Source organism: Chanodichthys erythropterus, chromosome 16, assembly GCF_024489055.1.
Source record: "Chanodichthys erythropterus isolate Z2021 chromosome 16, ASM2448905v1, whole genome shotgun sequence".
Lineage (NCBI taxonomy): Eukaryota > Metazoa > Chordata > Actinopteri > Cypriniformes > Xenocyprididae > Chanodichthys > Chanodichthys erythropterus.
The window spans coordinates 35,689,716-35,712,577 of record NC_090236.1 but is presented as its reverse complement, the minus strand read 5'-3'; the positions used below and the strand labels follow the sequence as shown (position 1 = coordinate 35,712,577).

At 39.0% G+C, this 22,862-nt stretch overlaps 2 gene segments (V, D, J or C); both read left to right on the top strand.

Moving 5' to 3' along the window:
* Positions 1-622: 622 nt before the first annotated feature.
* Positions 623-1,134, top strand: LOC137003814 (T cell receptor alpha variable 3-like). The segment is given in 2 exon segments: positions 623-671; positions 764-1,134. Coding segments are annotated over 2 exon segments (420 nt in total).
* Positions 1,135-22,000: 20,866 nt separating this feature from the next.
* LOC137003813 (T cell receptor alpha variable 38-2/delta variable 8-like) lies at positions 22,001-22,509 on the top strand. The segment is given in 2 exon segments: positions 22,001-22,049; positions 22,142-22,509. Coding segments are annotated over 2 exon segments (417 nt in total).
* Positions 22,510-22,862: the final 353 nt, after the last annotated feature.

The following is a 22,862-nucleotide window of genomic DNA, read 5'->3' as shown; positions in this document are numbered from 1 at the left end:
GGTACAGATTATCTCTTCTGGTACCGTCAGTATGGAAGATCAAAACCTGAATTTCTTGTACTCATCCTTGGAAGTGCAAAAAAAGCTCCGTCTGATGTAGATCCAAGATTCTCTGCTGAAGTTGAAAAAAAGGAACAAAATCACGTGTATCTGATCATCTCCTCTGCTGCAGTATCAGACTCTGCTCTGTATTACTGTGCTCTGACGCCCACAGTCACAGGAAACACAAGAACACTGTACAAAAACCTGTGACAATGAGAGAAACACAGAGACAGAGATGAAAAGGAAGCTAAATATGTAATAAATCTAATGCAAAAACACAAAGAATTTGTGTGGCAGTATGAATGATCCTTTAGTTCACCAGTCCCTTTAGAACATCCCATAATTCAGAAAACAAATATCTTTATTCATTTACATTGAACTCTATGAGATGGCACTGTTTCAGTTATGCAATACTTGCAGTTAACCATAAGAGGGCAGTAGTTACTCAACATTTCCTTTGACAATACTGAAGCTTTATTGGGTATCCACAAGCTCCTCCTTGGATCATCATTATTATAATACTAAAAGTAAAATTCTCCCACTGCTGATTTATCTGAACTTCAAGGTTTATTCAGCAGTCATGTCACACAAGTTGAGGAATATATTTCTCTTCACACTCTTCGTTCTTGGTATGAATTTTCATTTAATACAGCTTCATATTCATGCAAGTTGGTCATATTTTGTATCGTACTGTACATGAAATATTATTAAACCTTCACAGAGTGCAGATCAGAGGACACAGTTGATCAGCCAGACACACATGTGACTGAAGCTGAAGGAAGATCAGTGACATTACAATGTAAATATAAAACAGATTCAGCAGGAGAATATTTATTCTGGTACATCCAGAGAGCAAATGACTTTCCTAAATACATCCTGAGAAGAGACAAGTTTGGAGTTGGAGAAAATGGCACTGAGTTCCAGGAGAGATTTCACTCTGAACTTTCATCAAATTCAGTTCCTCTGAAGATCAAGGATCTGCGTGTGTCTGACTCTGCTGTGTATTACTGTGCTCTGAGGCCCACAGTCACAGGAAACACATCAGATCTTTACAAAAACCTGTTACACAGAGACACGGACGAACACAGATAGAAAGAAACAGGAACTGACAATCACAGCATTATATCAGAAATTAATAGAATCAATAAATAGGCTAAATCACAGGTAATAAATCAAAAGATAGATACAGATTTCTTTTCTTTTAAGGTGTGAATTTGCGTGGCAATGTGAAAGATTTACATTATTCAATTAGAGTTATTAAATCCCTATGAACTGCCCTTTAATTCAACAAACAATAAAACATCTCAAATTATTGTCATGTGCAATATACAGTAGTGCCAAAAAAATATATCTGGAGACTAGGATTTAAATATATATTTAATGATCCTACAAGTGACAGGATTATGTTTTGTTTGTTGTGTTTTATGTAATCTGATCTAGTTCTCTAGTGCAGTGGTTCCCATCCACGTTCCTGGAGGCCACAACACTGCATATTTTGTATCTCTCCTTTGTCTGACACACACATTTCAGGTCTTGGAGTCTAATGAGCTGATGATCTGAATCAGGTGTGTTTGATTAAGGAGACATGGAAAACATGCAGTGTTGAGGAACCTCCAAGAATGAACCACTGCTCTAGTGTGTGCCACTTTGTTCCCTTAATTACTGATTTTGTTCACCTGTTGTGCTATTAATTAACTTATAAGATTAGTTTGATTGAACACTAAACTTGGTTAGGGTATTTATCTAACAAAATTATTTGTTAAAGGGCAAACTACAGCCACAGGATTTATTTTACTATGCAAAAAATGACATAGAAAACAAACATCTCACAGGAAAAACCAAACACTGTAGCTGTCGTTTGCTGTTACGTCCGAGGACATATTCAATGTGTTCATAATTATGTATGTGTGTTGGATGTGGTTTTGTTTGCTCTTTCTCTCTCTTTCTCATCACGAGACCGGTGTTCCAGTCAGCTGTGTTCAATCCGGTGATGTGGGGGATTGGATGATGACAGGAAGGAGTAGGAATTTAAGACATGGTGGATCTGTGGAGAAGAGAGCGAGACTTCCTTCTGCCAGGGTAAATACTTCCTCCTTTTTCCCAGATTTATTTGTTGTTTGATTGTTGATCTATTTCTGAGTGAACTCAGGATTTTGTTGTTCTTTAACAGAAACCGAACTGAAGTTGCTTAACATCTTTTGACTATGTTTATGTCTTATATTATCTATGTTTGTTAGGAAGGTGCCATTTTTGTTTGGGAGAGAGGGAAGTTTTATGTACTTTATTATCTTTTTCTAACTTATAAATGTTCTTGGGTTAGTTAGTTTGGATTTGTTAGCTCTTCCCTTAAGTCTTTGTTCCTTACATGTTTAATACTTTGAGAGTAGTGGTGTTTGTGTTCACTCTGGGACAGGAGGTTGGATTGGTTCTCTGGTTCTCTCTCCAAGGTTTTTTTTTTTTTTTTTTTTTTTTTTACTGGCTCCCCAGCCCTAGATGGGTAGTTAACATTTGCCCTTTAACAAATAATTTCTTCAGAAAAAAACCTTAACTAAGTTCAGTTGACTTCACTACTGGTACATGTATGCCACAGGATGGCAGTGTTCAGACACATTCACATGGAGATCTTGCTGTTTTAAATCTTGTATAATAAAAGAAGATAGGGTCGTATTACTTAAATGAAAATCATAAACAGCAGCAGGAAGTTGAGCGAGGAGGAAGTTCCTGTGTGTGTTTGTGACTGATCTGCAGTGACTTACAGCTCAAGCACTGAGAGCCTCAACAGAGAACTGATCTGATCTGATTCAACATGGACACATGCTTCATACTGATTCTCATTGTGGGGACAGGTGCGTTATTTATTAATTAATACAATTCAGTATATATACAATTACAATTTTAAAGAATCAAACAGCATTTTTTGTAAAAACTAAATTATTCTTGCAATATCATTTTGTAAACCTTGCCTTCACAAATCAAAAATCACTTTATATTGTTCACAGGTTTGGTGACTGGAGACAGCATTGAGCCAGATAAAGAGAGAGAAAAAAACACTAAAGAAACAGAAACTGTCAAGATGAGCTGCTCATATAGTACAAATAGTGAATATATTTGGCTTTACTGGTACAGACAATATCCAAACAAAGAACCTCAGTATTTATTACTCAAAGGAGCACGATCACGGAGTGGTTCTTCTTATGATCACACCTCTGATCCTCGCTTTCAGTCAACTACATCACGAACATCCACTGAACTCACTATTACTGATGTTCGTCTGTCAGATTCAGCTCTCTATTATTGTGCTCTAAGAGTTGAAGCCCAGTGATACAAAACATGTAACACGTCGTACAAAAACCTGAAGCTCTTTTCACTTTGAACCGATCTAGTGAAAACCACAATCAAAACCACAATCTATCCAGCCCCAAATGTAATAAAATATGTGCTAACACCTGTGTGAGGCTGAATTAGGTCTTTGTTATAAGGCTTACATTATAAATTGCAGAAAAGAAGCATTAACAACATGACCAGATATCATATTCCACATGTTCAAACCAATTTTTTTATGGCCATAAAATTTGCAGCTTAAAGTAATATTGTTACACATGGTTGCAAACGAAAGAGAAATGCTGGCTCTAAGTGCAGCAGAAAGTTTAACAATAACTAGAAACAAAAACACTCTTCGCTATAAAACAAGATCAGAACAACCAACATAACACAACAGAGAACTGACCAAGAACAGACTGAAACACACGGCTGAAATACACTGATCAAACACAGGAACTGATTAGATGATTATCAAGACACACCTGGGGCCCATTTGAATAAGGAGGTTTAACCAACTCTGAGTTGAAACTTGAACTCTGAGTTGACTTACTCTGAGATAGGAAACTCTGAGTTTTCAGTTTCAGAACAGCTGAATTGAGTTAGTTCAATTGACTCTGTTCAATAGCAGGTTTGAAAAGGTCGGACTGTATTAGGTGATGGTCTGTTTCTAGCTTTCCTCAATGGGGTGTCGGTTAGAACACACTGAATCAGATCAGTTCCATGAAAGGGGGTTTAATGTTGACAATTTGGGTGGTACACAACACAGCATTACACAGGATTTACAGGCTTTTGTGTGTATAAATTTAGGTGTGGTCTACAAAGGAAAGAAATAAAGATATATATTAACAAACATCTTGGCTATTATTACACAGCATTACTTCAATTAACAGTCACAAATCTCTCAAATAAAGAAGTTCAAGTTAAATCTAGAATTAAATAAAGAAATCACCATACAAGCCATGAATTCTTATACAATACTGCCACCCAGTGGTCAAAAACGGGAAAACATTCAAAACGAAACTAATCGTAAAATTATTCAAACGAGCAGCATGTAATCAGGAACATCGCGTACACAAACTATAAATAGCAGATATATCAGTAACAAATGTGATGATAATACATCCATACATAGGTATCAAACACTGATTACAAGATATATCTTAGTAATATTGAATATAATCAACATATTCATGGGCACTCGACAGCACGCGATAATGGCTTCAATGATGATAAATACTCGTCTGTCATGAACAGTATAACATTGTACTAATGCAGTACCTACACTTAATCAATATTTATCAACTATTGATTATGTAAAGAACTTACATTTGTTTATCAACGCACACGTTGCATACACACAGCGCCCTTGCACCTTCTGCTGAGTCACTCTCTCTTCAATGATGACTGATGGAATCAGCGCATGCGCACAGAACTCGGCCTTTCTAACACAGCCGCCCCCAAATTTGGTCCCAAATTTGCTCCATTGAAAAGGCGGATACTATATGGGTTACCATTAGTCTCTAGTTTGGATGTGATCTTCTTCATCTTGGATCTCTGGCAGAACAATCAAGCGAGCGATGGGTCTTGTATAGACTCTGTCCCTTATCTGTATCTCAGCTGTTCGTACTCGATCATCAGCCCCAGGGAATACATTTACTACTCTTCCAATCTGCCAGAACGAACGTGGTAACTGGGGGTCAACGAGCATTACAACCATGCCAGGTTGGATGTCTGCTGATGGAGTCTGCCATTTTGTCCTGGTCTGAAGTTCAGGTAAGTAGTTCTTTATAAAGGCTGTCCAGAATCTGTCAGACAATACTTGTGAATGCCTCCACCGACGTCTTCCCAGGAGCTCAGATACTGGGTATATAACCTGAGGCAGGGAACCATCTGGCCGCCCCATCAAAAGGCAGTTTGGGGTGATGGGATCCAAATCAGCAATATCCGCTGAAACATACCCAAGAGGTTTAGAGTTCAGGATGGCCTCTATTTCTATGAGGACAGTTCGAAGCACTTCTTCAGTTACTGTGTCTGATCCCAGGGTTGTGTAAAGTGCAGCTTTGATAGAGCGAATCTCTCTTTCCCACACTCCTCCGAAGTGTGGAGCAGCTGGAGGATTGAAATGAAAGCTAATCTGCTGCTTAGCCAGTTGCTGTTGTAGATCGCCACTGAGCTGACGGAAGGCTTCTTTCAGCTCTGTGTTACCTCCTCGGAAGTTGGTGCCTTGGTCTGAGTATAGCTCTGCTTGTTTCCCACGGCGACCTATGAAACGGCGAAGTGCCATGAGAAAAGCATCACTGTCTATGGATGTCAGAACCTCAAGGTGCACAGCCCGAGTGGTCAGACACTTAAAAAGAAGTCCCCATCTCTTCTCTGTACGACGTCCCACTTTAACCAAGAAAGGTCCAAAGCAGTCCATTCCAGCTGAATGGAATGCAGGCTTGAACAATCGAAGCCGAGGTGGAGGGAGATCAACCATTTTCTGAGAGGCTGGCTTCGACCTCCATTTGCAGCATTCAGGACACAATCGCTGGTGCTTCCTCACAGCCTCTCTCCCTTTCAATATCCATACCTTTCGACGAAGCTCAGCGAACACTCGCTCTGGTCCTGGATGGCAAAGGCGAGCATCGTAATCCCTTATGAGCAACCGAGTGTTAGGGTGACTGGGATCCAATACAATAGGATGTAGTGTGCTTGGGTCGAGTCCTTCCGCACGTCTTAATCGTCCTCCAACACGTATTAATTCACTGGCTTCATCGAATTCTGGGGAGAGACAAAGTAACCGGCTGCTGGAACGAACGGGCTTACCATTCTTCAACAGCTGGTAGTCATCAGGGAAACTGTCCATCTGGATCTGTCTTAGTACAGACATCTCAGCTTTTTGGTAAGCACTTGCTAGAGTAGAGCCCCTCTGCTCTGCCGCCCCCTGAAGCTCCTGTGCTACTGCTTCAACCAAGTCTTTCCAGCTACTGAACTTGCGGCCATCTGCTGTCAGCGGTGCTGAGTTAATCATGCCACAAAAGGCACTACGCTTTAATTCTGTGGCATCCTCAGGCTCTGAGCTGTGCATGACTGGTGGTGATGGCCAATTACTCTGAGGTTGAATGAGGAATTCTGGTCCTTGTATCCACCGATTGGGTACAGTGAGGTCCTTCAGGCTCTTACCACGGGTAAGATCATCCGCAGGGTTCCTGGCAGAGTCAACATAATGCCATGATTTGAGATCAGTTAATTCTTGAATCTCTGCCACCCTCGTTCCCACAAACACCTTAAAGCGGCAGGATTCAGAATGCAGCCAGTGGAGGACAGTTGTTGAATCTGTCCAGAGAATGACTTTCTGGATGTTCAAGGTGAGCTCTTTCTCAGCTAGTTTGGCCAACTGCGCTCCTATGAGAGCAGCGCATAGCTCAAGTCTAGGAATTGAGCACTGCTTACGTGGGGCTACACGTGACCGGGCCAGGAGGAAGGAAAGGTGTATCCTCCCACTAGGATCCTCTGAACGAAGGTAAGCAACTGCCCCGTAAGCTTTCTCCGAGGCATCTGTGAAGATATGAATCTCACGTGTAACTTTCGGTGTGTCCATGCTGGATGGAGTGTAGCACCTAGGTAGGACTACTTGAGGTAAGTACTGAAGCTCAGTTTCCCACACCTTCCATGCCCGCTGAAGACCCTCAGGAAGTTGTGGATCATCCCAGTTCCTATCCTTAGTCCAGAGTTGTTGAACAATCACCTTGGCACGTGTAGTGTACGGAAGAATAACACCAAGGGGGTCGTATTGACTTGCTAAGACACGATATATGTTCCGCATAGTCAGAGCATGGTAAGTAACAGGTCTGTGCCGGAATCCTAGACAGTCTGATTCACAGAGCCAATTCAGTCCCAGGGTGCATTCACGTGGGTCCACTTTATCATGTGAAAGCCACAGCTCTAGCTTAGAAGATCTGGCTTCTGGGGGTAAGTGACTGACAACCTCTTGCACATTGCTGGCCCACTGGCGGATATCGAATCCTCCTGTTGCCAGCAACTTACGAATTTTGTCTAGTAACTGTCTTGCTTCTTGAGCAGATGGTAAGCTCTGCAGACAATTATCCACATAGAAGAATCTTTCAACAGAATGCCTCACATCTTCATCTGCTGTGCTATGTGACAAGACGTGCCTTTGAAGGGCGAAGGAGGCACAGCAGGGACTGCATGTGGTTCCGAACGGCAGTACTTGCCATTCATAGATGTCAGGTGGGTCATCTCGTCTCATGTCGCGCCACAGAAAGCGCAGGAGGGGCCTGTCCTCAGGTAGGAGGAGGACTTGGTGGAACATTCCACGTATATCGCCGCTAATCGCCACACAATGCTCCCTGAAACGAAGTAGAACACCCAGAAGAGAGGGGCTCAGGGTTGGACCAGGCATCAAGGAATCATTAAGATTCAGTCCCTTATATTGGAAGGAGCAATTGAACACAATGCGGTCCTTGTCATTGTGGCTGACTAAATGGTGTGGGATATACCAGGTCTCTTCTGTCACATTGCTTCCACTCGATGAGAGTTTGGTAACTGCGCCATTCAGTACTAACTTCTCAATCTCCGCATTGTACACTGCTGCTTTCTCTGGATCTTGGGCCAGTCGTCGTTCCATGCTCCGAAGACTTGGCATCACAGCTTCTTTGGGGGCACAAAAGAGGGGTGAATTCTTTCTGCGCAGCAAGGGTGTAGCATAGCGGAAGATACCATTCACCTCTACGCGGGTTGTCCTGCTCTCTAAGAGATTAATGGCCTCCTGATCCTCCCTGCTCCTTGTCACCTGCTTTTCACAGCGGAAAGGCAAAATATCAAGTTGCCATAACCTTTTAACGTCTCCTATGAGTTCTAGTTCAGTTGGGGTGAGAGACAGGAAAAGGCACTGTTGTGGCTGCAATTGGGTCTCCAGGATTTTGGCTGGTCCCTGCAGTGTCCATCCAAGCCTCGTCTTTATGGCGGCTGGACCACCAAGAGGACCAATTCGGACAGGTGCGATAGGGGTGATTAGGTGGGTATTATCAGCACCGATGAGAAGTGAAGGACTCACTCTTTCAAAGGCCTGCAGTGGGAGATCTTTCAGGTGCCTGTATTTCTCTAGCAAACTCACTGGATAAGAGTGATCGGCCAGACCAAGGTGTTTGGCAGTGAATGCTGCATTGATCTTGAATGTCTTCCGAGGTTGAGTTGCAGGAGATATGTGGAAGTCAACTGAAGTACCACTGATGGTCTGCACATCTTGGCGGACGGTCCGCAAGGCTATATTTTCAGCTTGACCTTGTATACCAAGTACACGAGCAGCATCAGGAAGAAGAATTGTGCGCTCAGACCCATCATCCATAACAGCATAAGTGTCAAGCGTCTTGCCTCCATAGCGCAGCAGAACCCTGATGACCTTAAGCAGAACACGTTTGCAGTCAGTGGGTCTATCCAAGTACAGTGTCTCAGTAGTTGAACTAACCAGGCAGGAACCCTCTCTGGTACACCTGGTGTTGACCTCATGCAGGATTTGCAAGTGCTTCCCTTTGCAGATGCTACAAGGCTTCTTCAGTGTGCACTGGGCTGTTTGGTGTGCACGTCCACATCGCCAGCAACGATGATTGGTTTGGATCCAGTCAATCATTTGCTGTTTATCAAAGGACTTAAAGGTCAAACACTGACTTAGAAAATGGTCATCTTTATCACAGAAAGGACAGAAGGCTTTAGGTGAGACTTTGGGTTTCTCCACCTTAACTTGGGCTGCTGCAGGGGGTACCTTTGTGACCGTGTCATTTGCCCCATGAAGGATAGTTGCTGTACGAGCAGTAGGTTTGGTTTCTCGCCTGCGTTCTGGTCTCTGCTCTGGTCTTTGGCTCTTGTAACTGATCTGCGACTCACTGCTTTGGCACCAAGCCTCATACTGGAGCCACTTAGAAAATTCACGGAGGTTATACACCGACCCCGGACGGTGGTACATCTGTCTTCGAAATCCTGATCTCATTTCAGCGGGTAACTTACTCAACAGTCTCTCCACATGTGACCCACATTGCAGCTCAGATTCTCCTTCATCTCCAAGAGTCTCCAACATACCAACAAGAGCGCTAATTTGTAGAGCGAATCTGTCAAATGCCTCGATATCTCCTCTTCGGAGATCTGGGGAATCCATCACTTTGGCTATCTTCTTAAGTGCTAACTTGTGTGGCTGGCCAAACCTCTCGTTCAAAGCAGCCATAGTATCTGAGTAAGGGAATGGTGAGTTGAGATAGGAATCTGCCACCAGACGTGCTTCATCTAGCTTCAGATGATCTAGTAGGATTTGGTATCGGAACAGTTCTGTGGCATCTGGTGGTAAAAGGTTATCAAGGGCTATCTTCAATCGAGTAAACTCGCTGGGATCTTTAGTACAGAAGTTAGGGATGGTTGGCACTGGACCTCTGTAGGTGCTTTCTTGTCCTGCAGGATTCAGGTTAAGAAAATTAGTTCTAGGTGCTAACTTCAGCCCAGTGGGTTGCTTGTACTGATAACGCTCTTGTTCAGGATATTCCATTGTTTCCTTAGGTGATTCATACAATGTTCTTGAATGCCAGTGAGGGACAGGAGTATTAACATAGAAGTCTGGTATTGGTTGAGCTGTATTCTGATAATTGGTTTTATCAGGATGCTGCCAGGGAGGTGTATTATGGTGAGGAGGTTCACCAGTCTGAGCTAAATCAATGCGTGATTTAGTAGGTGTGGCAGCCAGGATATGATCTTTCATAATTTGAAGTTCACCCATCATTGTTCCCAAAATGTCTAGCATGTTTGTGGCACTCTGAGGCTCTACTGTTCTCTCCATTGCTGTGTTGGACATAATATGATAACCAGTCCCTTGATTCAAACTAAGTGAGGAGCTACCAGGGTTGATATGAAAGGGTTGGTATGGGCCCAAGGATGGAGATAACATAGATGGTGGATGGTAGGATGCTTGCTCACGATGTGGGATTCTCTTAGTTTGTGGAGTGTAAGAGATCTGAGGCGAAGGCGTGGACTGATGCTCTTCCCATGGCCGATGATATGGAGAAGACTGAGGATGATGAACTGGCTGCACTGGGCTGTATCTGGCACTAGGTGGTTGCAGTTCAGTATTATCCATAACTTGAAAGGAAGGAGCCCTTTCGCCGACCATGGACCATTTATCCACTGTATCCCATGGACCTTGACTTATGGGACTCGATACTCTGGTAGAGGGCGAAGGAATGTTCTCTGCAGCATCTCCAAGAACCTGTGTATGCTGTGTTGTGTCAGGTAATGCCGGCTGGCTAAGTACTCTATGACGCACAGTCGTAAGGTCAAAGTCTTTAAAGTAGGCAGGAGGATGAACCTGACGTTTGGGTCTTACAATCTGTGCTGATGCTCCTTCAGGTTGCATTTGGCCACTGATCAAGGCTTTATCCATGAGAAACGCCAGATCCGGCTCGAAGGACCATATGTTCAATAGCAGGTTTGAAAAGGTCGGACTGTATTAGGTGATGGTCTGTTTCTAGCTTTCCTCAATGGGGTGTCGGTTAGAACACACTGAATCAGATCAGTTCCATGAAAGGGGGTTTAATGTTGACAATTTGGGTGGTACACAACACAGCATTACACAGGATTTACAGGCTTTTGTGTGTATAAATTTAGGTGTGGTCTACAAAGGAAAGAAATAAAGATATATATTAACAAACATCTTGGCTATTATTACACAGCATTACTTCAATTAACAGTCACAAATCTCTCAAATAAAGAAGTTCAAGTTAAATCTAGAATTAAATAAAGAAATCACCATACAAGCCATGAATTCTTATACAATACTGCCACCCAGTGGTCAAAAACGGGAAAACATTCAAAACGAAACTAATCGTAAAATTATTCAAACGAGCAGCATGTAATCAGGAACATCGCGTACACAAACTATAAATAGCAGATATATCAGTAACAAATGTGATGATAATACATCCATACATAGGTATCAAACACTGATTACAAGATATATCTTAGTAATATTGAATATAATCAACATATTCATGGGCACTCGACAGCACGCGATAATGGCTTCAATGATGATAAATACTCGTCTGTCATGAACAGTATAACATTGTACTAATGCAGTACCTACACTTAATCAATATTTATCAACTATTGATTATGTAAAGAACTTACATTTGTTTATCAACGCACACGTTGCATACACACAGCGCCCTTGCACCTTCTGCTGAGTCACTCTCTCTTCAATGATGACTGATGGAATCAGCGCATGCGCACAGAACTCGGCCTTTCTAACAGACTCTGAGTAGTTTGACTCTGAGTTAAGCGCGTGCACCACGACTATGAAAAGCCGTCATCAATGGAGCTCCGATATTCCAACTCACCATGGCAACAGCACGTGACAAAAGTACATCCGCATACTTCTGAGTCAATGCAAGTTTAATTCTTATCACTGTTAAAATATCAAAGGTGAAAACTGGTAGAATGGTAGGCCTAAGTTATTGAACTAATATTTATTTTCATGGTTTCCCCACATGCAAAAAAGAAGAAAAAAATAATACAGGATGCAATAATAAGAGTGGAAATGATTTTATCGTTATTAAACACTCGTTAGGCAATTTACTTCCACTTTTATAGAATGAAGAAAATTTTTATTGAAAAAAAAAGCCTTTCTTATGTGATATGTGATGGGAAAAGGGGAAATAGCGAGCTCAGCAAAAGGTGGATTCGAACCCAGTCAATCACATCACAAGTTAATTCTCCGTACCCAACACACTATTGCCTACACCACTGCAGCCACAAGAATGTGGGTTAATTTTAACCTGGTGTGCCATTGGTGGGCGGAGCTACTGTAAATTTGCCCTTAGTAATACCCAGGAGAAAAAAAAGTATACTTGAGTGCATTAAAAAATACTTAAATACAAGCAAGTACATTTGAAGTACATTCTTTATTTTGGTGCTAAATAAAAGTGTCAAAGTTATACACTATAAATACACTAACAGGGCCGTCGCAAGGGGGGTGCGAGGCCCTGTGCGAAGTTGACTTGCGAGGCCCTCGCTGCAATTGATTTGCGTGCATGTGTGCGAGTATTGCTATAGTAACGAATCCAACTTTCGCGCATCTGTAAAATAGTGGTTTGACCTATTTCAGATGCTGCAATTAGAATTTAAAATGGAGTGAGTAAAACTCTGTATACAATCTTGACGTGTGTGGTAATAGGCTATTGTGCGATCTAGCCTATATGGCATAATAACAACAACAACAACAACAATAATTAAAAGCGATCTTAGGGAATAATAACTAGCCTAAATAAGAATGGTAAAATAAGATCTAGGTCTAATTGTAGATATGGGGTAATCATTTAAAAATATTTTATTTTAAAATGTGCAAACATTCACTCTTATTCATCCAATAGTGAAAACGCAAACGTTTCTTGTCACATTAATTTATGATTTACATGAATCATTATGGCATAATTTAAATTTAAAACGAGTAGTTTGCATCACTAGATTAGATAATCTATCACTAGATAGTCTAAAACAGCCTATTAAATCGTTATCAGTTGACACATTTCTACTGTTTAATCGTGTCTACCAGCACATCGCTCACCCTTGTATGCCGGATTATATATTTTAGTCACCACGGCCACTTGTTGAATTTATGCCTCACCTTGAACTTCATCTTGTTGCAACCCGGTGGCCTGGTTAGCCTCAGTGATGTAGGTTGTGTTGCTTGTAGTCGCAGTATTATTAGGGACTTTAAGCAACAGCCACTGATGGAACGGCAACGGTGTTCTGACGTTGTATTGCGCATGCGCGACTTTAACTGCTACTTCGTGACGTTCTACTGTAACCGTCTACTACGGGAGAACAGCTGATTTGTCGTAGTCGTTACAACGTGAGAGAGTAGGTAAGTAAATGTTATGTTTTATGGTATATGACATTGTAATTGCATCAGTATATGATTGTACCACTTGTCTTTTATTTCAATCTGTTGATATGTTTTAAACTTAAGCTAATTTTAACGTTTTTTTCCGTTTGTACAAAGTTATGTCTGCTGTTGGCAACAACACCTCAGTCAGCATTGAGATTAGAGATGATGTGAAGCGAACAATGTAAGTATTGCCTAAACATCCTCTTAAAAAAAACATGTTAAATGTATTACTATGCTATAAAAATATTTTTAATGTTGGGTAAAGAAGATTAGCAAATTAGAAATAGATTAATACATTAATTATTAGTTATTACTATTAGTTATCTAACAAGACAGTTAATTATACTTACTTTTCAAAAGTGAGCTATAGCTACTTCATGTTTCTTGCTGATTAGAGCCCCTATGGAGTGGACAGAGAAGCATGATGTACTTCTCTGTAGAGAAATACTCACAGAACCATACAGGTACAAGAAGGGCAGTGTTGACAAGGGCAAGGCCTGGTCTACAATAGCAGACACACTGAATTGCTCTCAAGATCTTAAATTTAAAGTTACGCAGAGATCAGTGAGGGAGAGATTCACCTTGATACAGGTGAAATACAAGGCCAGAAATAACAAAGATGAGAAGAGCAGTGGCACATCAGCAGAAACAACAGAGCTTGATGATCTCATAGAAGAAATAACAGAAAAAGAAAGAGCAGCTGAGGAAAACAAATGGAGTGATGAGAATATGAGGAAGTTAGAGACAGACAGGGCCAAAGCAGAAGAGGCGAGGAAGAGGGCCATGGAGAGGGTGAGCCAGACCAACAGGAGGCTTAGTGAAGAGGGAGAGGACTGGAGAAACAACAAACGTAGGAGAAGGAGTGGGAATGACACTATTGAGTTTTTGAGGGAGAGAAGCCAGACTGAGAGGGTTCTAAGGGAAAAGGAATTGGAATTAAAAAAAATACAAGTTGAAGAGCAAGCAAAAGCAGCACAACAGGCACAAAGGCAGATGAGTGAAATGATGCAACTAATGCAACAACAGCAACAGCAAATGCAGGCAATGCAGACTATGCTACTTCAGCAACAGCAACAGCAAGGGCAAGCATTACTTAGTCTCATTGAAAGTATGTCAAAGAAATAGTGATTCTTTTATTCTTTTGCAATTTGAAAAAAACATTTATTTCTTTGTGATTTCATTCATAAAACATTCTAACATATAAATGCTTGTTAATAAAATATAAAATCTGTTAACATAAAATATCACATTTCTAATAAAATTTTGTTCTATGTATATTGTGTGTTTGTGTACTAAACTAACTATATATAGTAGTCTATATTTTTGTTAATATTAAAATAATAAAATGTCTATATAATAAAAAATAATATATATATATATATATATATATATATATATATATATATTTTTTTTTTTTTTTTTTTTATCAATTTTAAAGGTAATGACAATGTTTCTAAAGATGGTAAAGCATTCAGACTGACCTACAGGACCGTACAGATGGGCAATCAAACCATTAGGAATGGCTACTGCCTGATATTTTAGACTGTGAATTCGTTTGTGACCATTATATAGGATCCTCTGTGTCACACCTGGTCTGGCAATGGGTCGTACAGTGCCATCTCTGAATCCAAAGCAGTTGTCAAGAGGGGCTCCTATTTGGTGGATGCAGTCAGCATATATTTTCAATGCTGCAGGGTTCAGTATGTTGTCATTCCACTGAGTTATCCTCTGATGATGTGTAGAATATATGTAGTCCAGCACAGAGTTTGTGGCCATGCACAGGACTGGGACTTGTCGTTGACCAAATCTTTGCATCATATCACTGTACCGGCATGGGTATGTCAGCCTTTTAAGCAGCATACACAGCGCCTCAACTCCTCCCACAACACTTCTCTGATCACAAACGATCTCGTTGGGAATCCCGAGAACATCTGCCAGAATTGGTAGGTCACATTTTCTGACACGAAATTCATTTAGGCATTCGTCTTCTTCCATGTAATCAAGGTTAAAAGGCAAGTATTGCTTACAAGGTAAATCTAGGTTCTTAAGACTTATTTACATCATACAAGAGTAAAAACTCTTCTTCTGACAATAGATTATTATTTAATGCCAAAAGCAACCCTTCTCTTGCTTTTTTGAATGACATTTTTTGTAGTTCAATAAATGAATGAAATCCGCGTTGCGCCGTATTGTTTACGGTTGCTTAGTGATTTTTTACGTTCTCGGCTACGGCGTGTGACAGCAAACTTCCGGTCGCCGTAGCCGTTCCATTCGCAGCTGTTGCTTAAAGTCCCTATTGGCTACATAGACATATAATAAACACTAGACGCCCTATTGGCCGCTGGACCGTACGTCAACGGCGCCGCCATGTTGTGCGGGGCAACGTTCCCATAACGCTCATAACTGGAACTGAGAAAAATGCCTGCTTCGTGTGCTGTTTGGGGCTGTACAAATCGCTGCACAACTGAAAACCGGTCTCAGGGAATAACCTTTCACAGGTAAGACTTAACATTTGTTTCTGGTTGTATTTTCATTATATAATTGATAGTAGCTGGCCACCGGAGTCAGTCAGACTAAAATAGCTAGCGTTGTCACTAGTTAGCTGTGAAAGTTGAGACGTGAGTGTACATGATTTCTAATATAGTTTTAGCTTATGTTATTTTATAAACTAAAGTTTAAATATGCATCTCTATTTTATTAAAACCGACTTTTATGACAAGTACTCGTTACGGCTAGGTGACTGATATTTTGTTAATCTTAATCTAACCCTTAGGTTAGTTAGCTTTTCACACATTTAAGGTTTCACAAAGACAGCGAATTGAGAAGTAGCTAGAAGGGAAGTTTACCGACTCATCTACATTATTTAAAAGTTTGCCATTAAATGGTGATTTGTTTATATTTTTATTTCTTTTTCAGCCCATTGCAACCAGGGCTATAGCCTCAAGGAAAGCTGAGGAGAGCCTGTCAGTGGACTGTTCTCACCATTTCCAAGAGACTGATGGAAAATATATAGCCTTTTGTTGTTATTATTATTATTATTATTATTATTATTATTATACCAATACTATATTATTATTATTGTAGTCACTATTTAATTTACTATTTTTATTATTGTCTATATTATTCTGCAATTGATATTACATTGTATTTGCGATTATTATTATTATACCACTATTATTATCAATCTATTATAGTTATGATGTTATTATTGTCTATATTCTGTAAATGATACTACATATTCTATTGCTATTATTATAGTATTATTATACTATATGCTATTATCAATATATTATTATATTATATTATTGTACTTATACTATTTTATAAATGTTCTATTCATTACTATTTTATTTGCTGTATACTGTTTGTTTATTGACAATATTATATACTACATAAACTACTTCTTATTGTGTATAACAAACTATTTACTATTCTCAATTTCTTTATTTGCATTGCACTGTAGTTGTACCATATGTATTACCATAAAGGATCCATCAGTTATCTTTGTTGTTGTATGTTTTTGGAGTATCTTTCTGTAAATATCTGTATCATTTTAGTGCTATAAAATACAGAAAGCAGCCTGTGTGATTTGTATTTGATGATTTGTTTAATTTTATCAACGGTGGTCAATTCTAAGCTCAAAAAAAGCTAAAATTGCGTTAAAGACAGAAAATCCCTTTTTTACAATAAGAAAACTTTATTTAATTTAATGTGAAAATTAAATTATATCTCAGTATGGGCGTTTTCACAATTCTTATGCAAGAATAAAGCAGTCAAATACATGACAAGCCTGAGCTTTGACTATTTCTTAATTAAAATAAATATTTTATATGTCTAACTATAGAGATCTTAAGTAACTAGAACTTTTTGTACACCGCGTACATTATAAACCACTGAAATTGGTTGATAAATGTAAACGTTATTTTCGTTTTTATCCAGAAAAACCGCAGCTCGTCCGTTTACTTGTGTTTGTTAACAGCGCAGTCTTGCCCCGCACAATATGGCGGACTCGTTGACGTATCGCAGCAACAGTCCAAAGCGGCCAATAGGGCGTCTAGTGTTTATTATATGTCTATGATTGGCTAGGGCTGTGACGGTAGGCATGACAACCGCGTCACCGCGGTCGTGGAGCGTCACCGGCGGTAGTGTGACGTCATATATAATACATATTTATATATCTCAGAGATCGCGTTAACTGAAAATTTTCCGTCTTTGATAGAATTTTTTTTAGCAGTGACGGAAAAAAATCTGCAGTCCGTCCGTCATTTTGACAGATTATGTAGTTTGTATGTAAGCTTGTAATTCCCACCCCTGTCCAGTAGGTGGTGAGCGCGCTCCAGTGTGGCAGCAGAGCGCGAGTTCAGTCTCCAGAATTAAATGAAAACGATGCGACTTGATGGATTACACACAGACGAGCACCCAGTTTAAGTAAACTGTATAATAATAAAGTTACTTATGCTTACTTACATAATTAAGTTTTGTTATTTTTCTTGCTAAGTTAATGGTCAACAAATGGCTTTTCTGAGGTATAATGGTACGTGACATTGTTTGCAACACTGTTTGAACTGACGTTCGGTAAACTACTGTATCTTTCAACATATTTTTTTTATTTTAATTTATGTTTATTTCGTTCTGTACAGTAGTAAAGAGGAAAGGATGATCGCATTCACTCACAATCCGTGATAAGAGTTCAAGATGAAAACTGAAAGTGACGCAGCTAGTCTTTGATCAACTTTCTTTTCATAGTAGGCTATAAATGCATAGCCTACGCCTATTTGCTTATCATGTAAGTTTTCCCTTTCCCTTTCCCCCACCACCGCGACATCTTTCTTTTTAATTCGTTTCCGTTTCTCGCCACCCTGACTCGTGTTTACGAAATCAGTCGCGCTCTCGTGCAGCACCCGACATTTTTTCCTCACAGAGTGAGCAGCTCATAGTGGTGCGAGCATGCAGAACGTAATATCGAAATTTGAAAATTAATAATTATTTGCAGATTTCTTTTCATGTGGCCTTGATTATACATAATTGCGAGACAGAGGAATTTTATTTATTATCGATGTTTGGTGGAAAACTAATAAAAAAATAGACATAAACTACATAAAATGCAGGCCAGGAGCGAGGCCCTCTAGAGGCGCGAGGCCCTGTGCGGTCGCACACTTGGCACAGCCCTTGCGACGGTACTGTACACTAATTCAATGTATATCTGTACTTCAGTAGTACTTCACTGCACTTGGAAAAGTATACTAAATACCACTACTACTTAAACTGATTTTTAGTGCAATGAAATAAAGTATACTACCACAAAAATATACAGAGGAGTTTTATTAGTGTATTTGTTAAAGGTGCTAAAGAGGATGTTTTGTTTTATACATGTTTGCAATATTACTTGAAACTGTCTTTACTAACTGATAAAAGACTATTTATTAGGTGCACTGAAAGGAATAATATTAATATACATCATCTGTGCACGAGTTAGGGCCTTAAAAACATCAGCCAATCGTTTACGCGACCATCTGCCATTTTTTGTCTGATGATTCAGCTGAGCACAGATCCAGACTTTAATACTGGCTGCCCTTGTCTAATGCTGGGAACATGGGCTGGCATATGCAAATATTGGGGCGTACACCCAGATTGTTACGTAACAGTCGGTGTTATGTTGAGATTCGCCTGTTCTTCTGAGGTCTTTTAAACAAATGAGATTTATATAAGAAGGAGGAAAAAATGGAGTTTGAGACTCACTGTATGTCATTTCCATGTACTGAACTCTTGTTATTTGACTATGCCGAGATAAATTCAATTTTTAATTCTAGGGCACCTTTAATATTATAAGAAAAGAGACTGAAAACACAGTATAAGTGAGACATTAGACATCATCTCCAGCTGCTCTGAGTTTCCTCGGCCAAACATGATCTGTCGTCTGTCATGAAACAAGTCTTACAAAAACTAAAGGACACTTTTACTTTTGAAGCTCTTTAAAAAAATTAAAATTGTGTGATTTAAAAAAAAAAAAAAGTGAGATAAAACTGCAAACATCTATGTGAGGTTGGGGAAAGAAGTGAATAAAAGGGCAAACAAAGCTTTTCAAAAAGGTACAATTTCAAGAAACAGAATGATTGTAGGGTGAATTGATTGGGACATTTTTTCCAAGAAATTTCAATGGCAAAAAGTGTCCCAACCTGAATTCACCCTAATTATAAGTGTTCTTTAAGCTGCTTTATGGCTAACATGTTTCACATCATGTGACTTTATTTCGATTGTAACACGTGTCAGAAACCAAAAGAGGGCGATATCTCAGTATTATACTTAACAGAGAAGTTTCCTTTAGGTTTTCACAAGCTCCTCCTCAGAGTCTTTATGATATTTATGAAAGCAAAACTCTCATTGACAGATTTATTTTGACTTCAGTGTGAATTTAAAACAGATCATGAGGTGGATCAGGAATATATTTCTATTTGCACTCTTCAGTCTTGGTATGCATTTCTTCTCATTTTTAAGAATTTCAATCATTTTTGAATATTTGTATAGATTGTTTGTTGATATGGATTTTATGAGTCAAAAATCAAATCTACATCAAATATTCTTAAACCTTCACAGAGTGCAGATCAGAAGAGAAAGTTGATCAGCCAGACAAACATGTGACTGAAGCTGAAGGAAGATCAGTGACATTAGATTGTTCATATACGACAGCTTCAACACAGCCAAACCTCTTCTGGTACATCCAGAGAGCAAATGACTTTCCTAAATACATCCTGAGAAGAGACAAGTTTGGAGTTGGAGAAAATGGCACTGAGTTCCAGGAGAGATTTCACTCTGAACTTTCATCAAATTCAGTTCCTCTGAAGATCAAGGATCTGCGTGTGTCTGACTCTGCTGTGTATTACTGTGCTCTGAGGCCCACAGTCACAGGAAACACATCAGATCTATACAAAAACCTGTTACAATGAGAGACAAGAAAGATCAGCTTATTGTAAAAGTGATCAAATATAAAAAAAAGTATGCTAAAGTAAATTAATCTTTGACAATATAAAGATGAATCACATTAAAACCAATATTGTCTTACTGTCCTAGTTGACAATCCAATTTAATAATAAAAAATACTGTCAAATGTAACAAAAGTTAAAATATATCAAATTATTTTCATTTAATATAAAGCAATTATATATACAAAATAACTAGCTTAATATATATATACCTATAAAGTAAATATTCTTCATATTTCCATCTGTTAATATTTTCATGTTCATGAGAAATGAGATTAAATTAGACAGACTGAAAAATGCAAAGACATCTAGTATTTAAGCCATGTCTTTATAAAGCAGGAAGAAAGAGGTTACACTCAAAAACACAGAGTACAAAATAGAAACACCCACTCAAACACACACTCACTTACACACATTCACACACACACACACACACACACACACACACACACACACACACACACACACACACACACACACACCATTATACACACACAAATGAACCAGTGTGGCTGTAACAATATGGTAAAATTGAGCCAAAACTCAGATAAGAGGTTGAAATCAGATCAGACCCAGATTTATTAATCTGTAATAAAACATACCTGTTCATTTTTGTTATATTTTTATTGAATTTTGATGTTATGTGTGATAAAACGCCCTCCTCGTTCAGGTTTGACTGTAGTAAAATTAATGCAAAAAACGAAAAAAATCCAAATCTTGACAAAAATCCTGATATTCGAATTCAAATTCCATTCAGTTTCCAGTGGGATGTGACCAATTCAATTTAAATTCATGAAAGGGAGCCACTTTTATCCTAAATGCTGCTTGATCTAATTTTACTTAATACAGAACAAATTACTATATATCTAATATTATATTGGGAATAGTAAATTAAATAAACAAAGTGAAAATCAATATTTCTTAAACTATTCAAACAACATTGCTTGTAAATGCAGATGAAACTGAAAGGCAAATTTCAGAAATCTAATTTGCAGGACATGAATATATTTCCTGTATAAAACATATTTCAAAATCACACAGAAAACAGATGTTTTTGCTGAGGAGGGTTCAAGTGTTACATTATCCTGTAGTTTTTCTGCCTCTGGAGGTCAAGATTATCTCCTCTGGTACCGTCAGTATGGAAGATCAAAACCTGAATTTCTTGTACTCATCCTTGGAAGTGCAAAAAAAGCTCCGTCTGATGTAGATCCAAGATTCTCTGCTGAAGTTGAAAAAAAGGAACAAAATCACGTGTATCTGATCATCTCCTCTGCTGCAGTATCAGACTCTGCTCTGTATTACTGTGCTCTGACGCCCACAGTCACAGGAAACACAAGAACACTGTACAAAAACCTGTGACAATGAGAGAAACACAGAGACGGAGATGAAAAGGAAGCTAAAATATGTAATGAATCTAATGCAGAAACACAAAGAATTTGTGTGGCAGTATGAATGATCCTTTAGTTCACCAGTCCCTTTAGAACATCCCATAATTCAGAAAACAAATATCTTTATTCATTTACATTGAACTCTATGAGATGGCACTGTTTCAGTTATGCAATACTTGCAGTTAACCATAAGAGGGCAGTAGTTATACTCAACATTACCTTTGACAATACTGAAGTTTTATTGGGTATCCACAAGCTCCTCCTTGGATCATCATTATTATAATACTAAAAGTAAAATTCTCCCACTGCTGATTTATCTGAACTTCAAGGTTTATTCAGCAGTCATGTCACACAAGTTGAGGAATATATTTCTCTTCACACTCTTCATTCTTGGTATGAATTTTCATTTAATACAGCTTCATATTCATGCAAGTTGGTCATATTTTGTATCGTCCTGTACATTAAATATTCTTAAACCTTCACAGAGTGCAGATCAGAGGACACAGTTGATCAGCCAGACAAACATGTGACTGAAGCTGAAGGAAGATCAGTGACATTACAGTGTAAATATAAAACAGATTCAACAGGAGAATATTTATTCTGGTACATCCAGAGAGCAAATGACTTTCCTAAATACATCCTGAGGAGAAGCAAATATGGAGGAGAAAATGGCACTGAGTTCCAGGAGAGATTTCACTCTGAACTTTCATCAAATTCAGTTCCTCTGAAGATCGAGGATCTGTGTGTGTCTGACTCTGCTGTGTATTACTGTGCTCTGAGGCCCACAGTGACAGGAAACACATCAGATCTTTACAAAAACCTGTTACACAGAGACACGGACGAACACAGATAGAAAGAAACAGGAACTGACAATCACAGCATTATATCAGAAATTAATAGAATCAATAAATAGGCTAAATCACAGGTAATAAATCAAAAGGTAGATACAGATTTCTTTTCTTTTAATGATAAGGTGTGAATTTGTGTGGCAATGTGAAAGATTTACATTATTCAATTAGAGTTATTAAATCCCTATAAACTGCCCTTTAATACAACAAATAATAAAACATCTCAAATTATTGTCATGTGCAATATACAGTAGCGCCAAAAAAATATATCTGGAGACTAGGATTTAAATATATATTTAATGATCCTACAAGTGTCAGGATTATGTTTTGTTCGTTGTGTTTTATGTGATCTGATCTA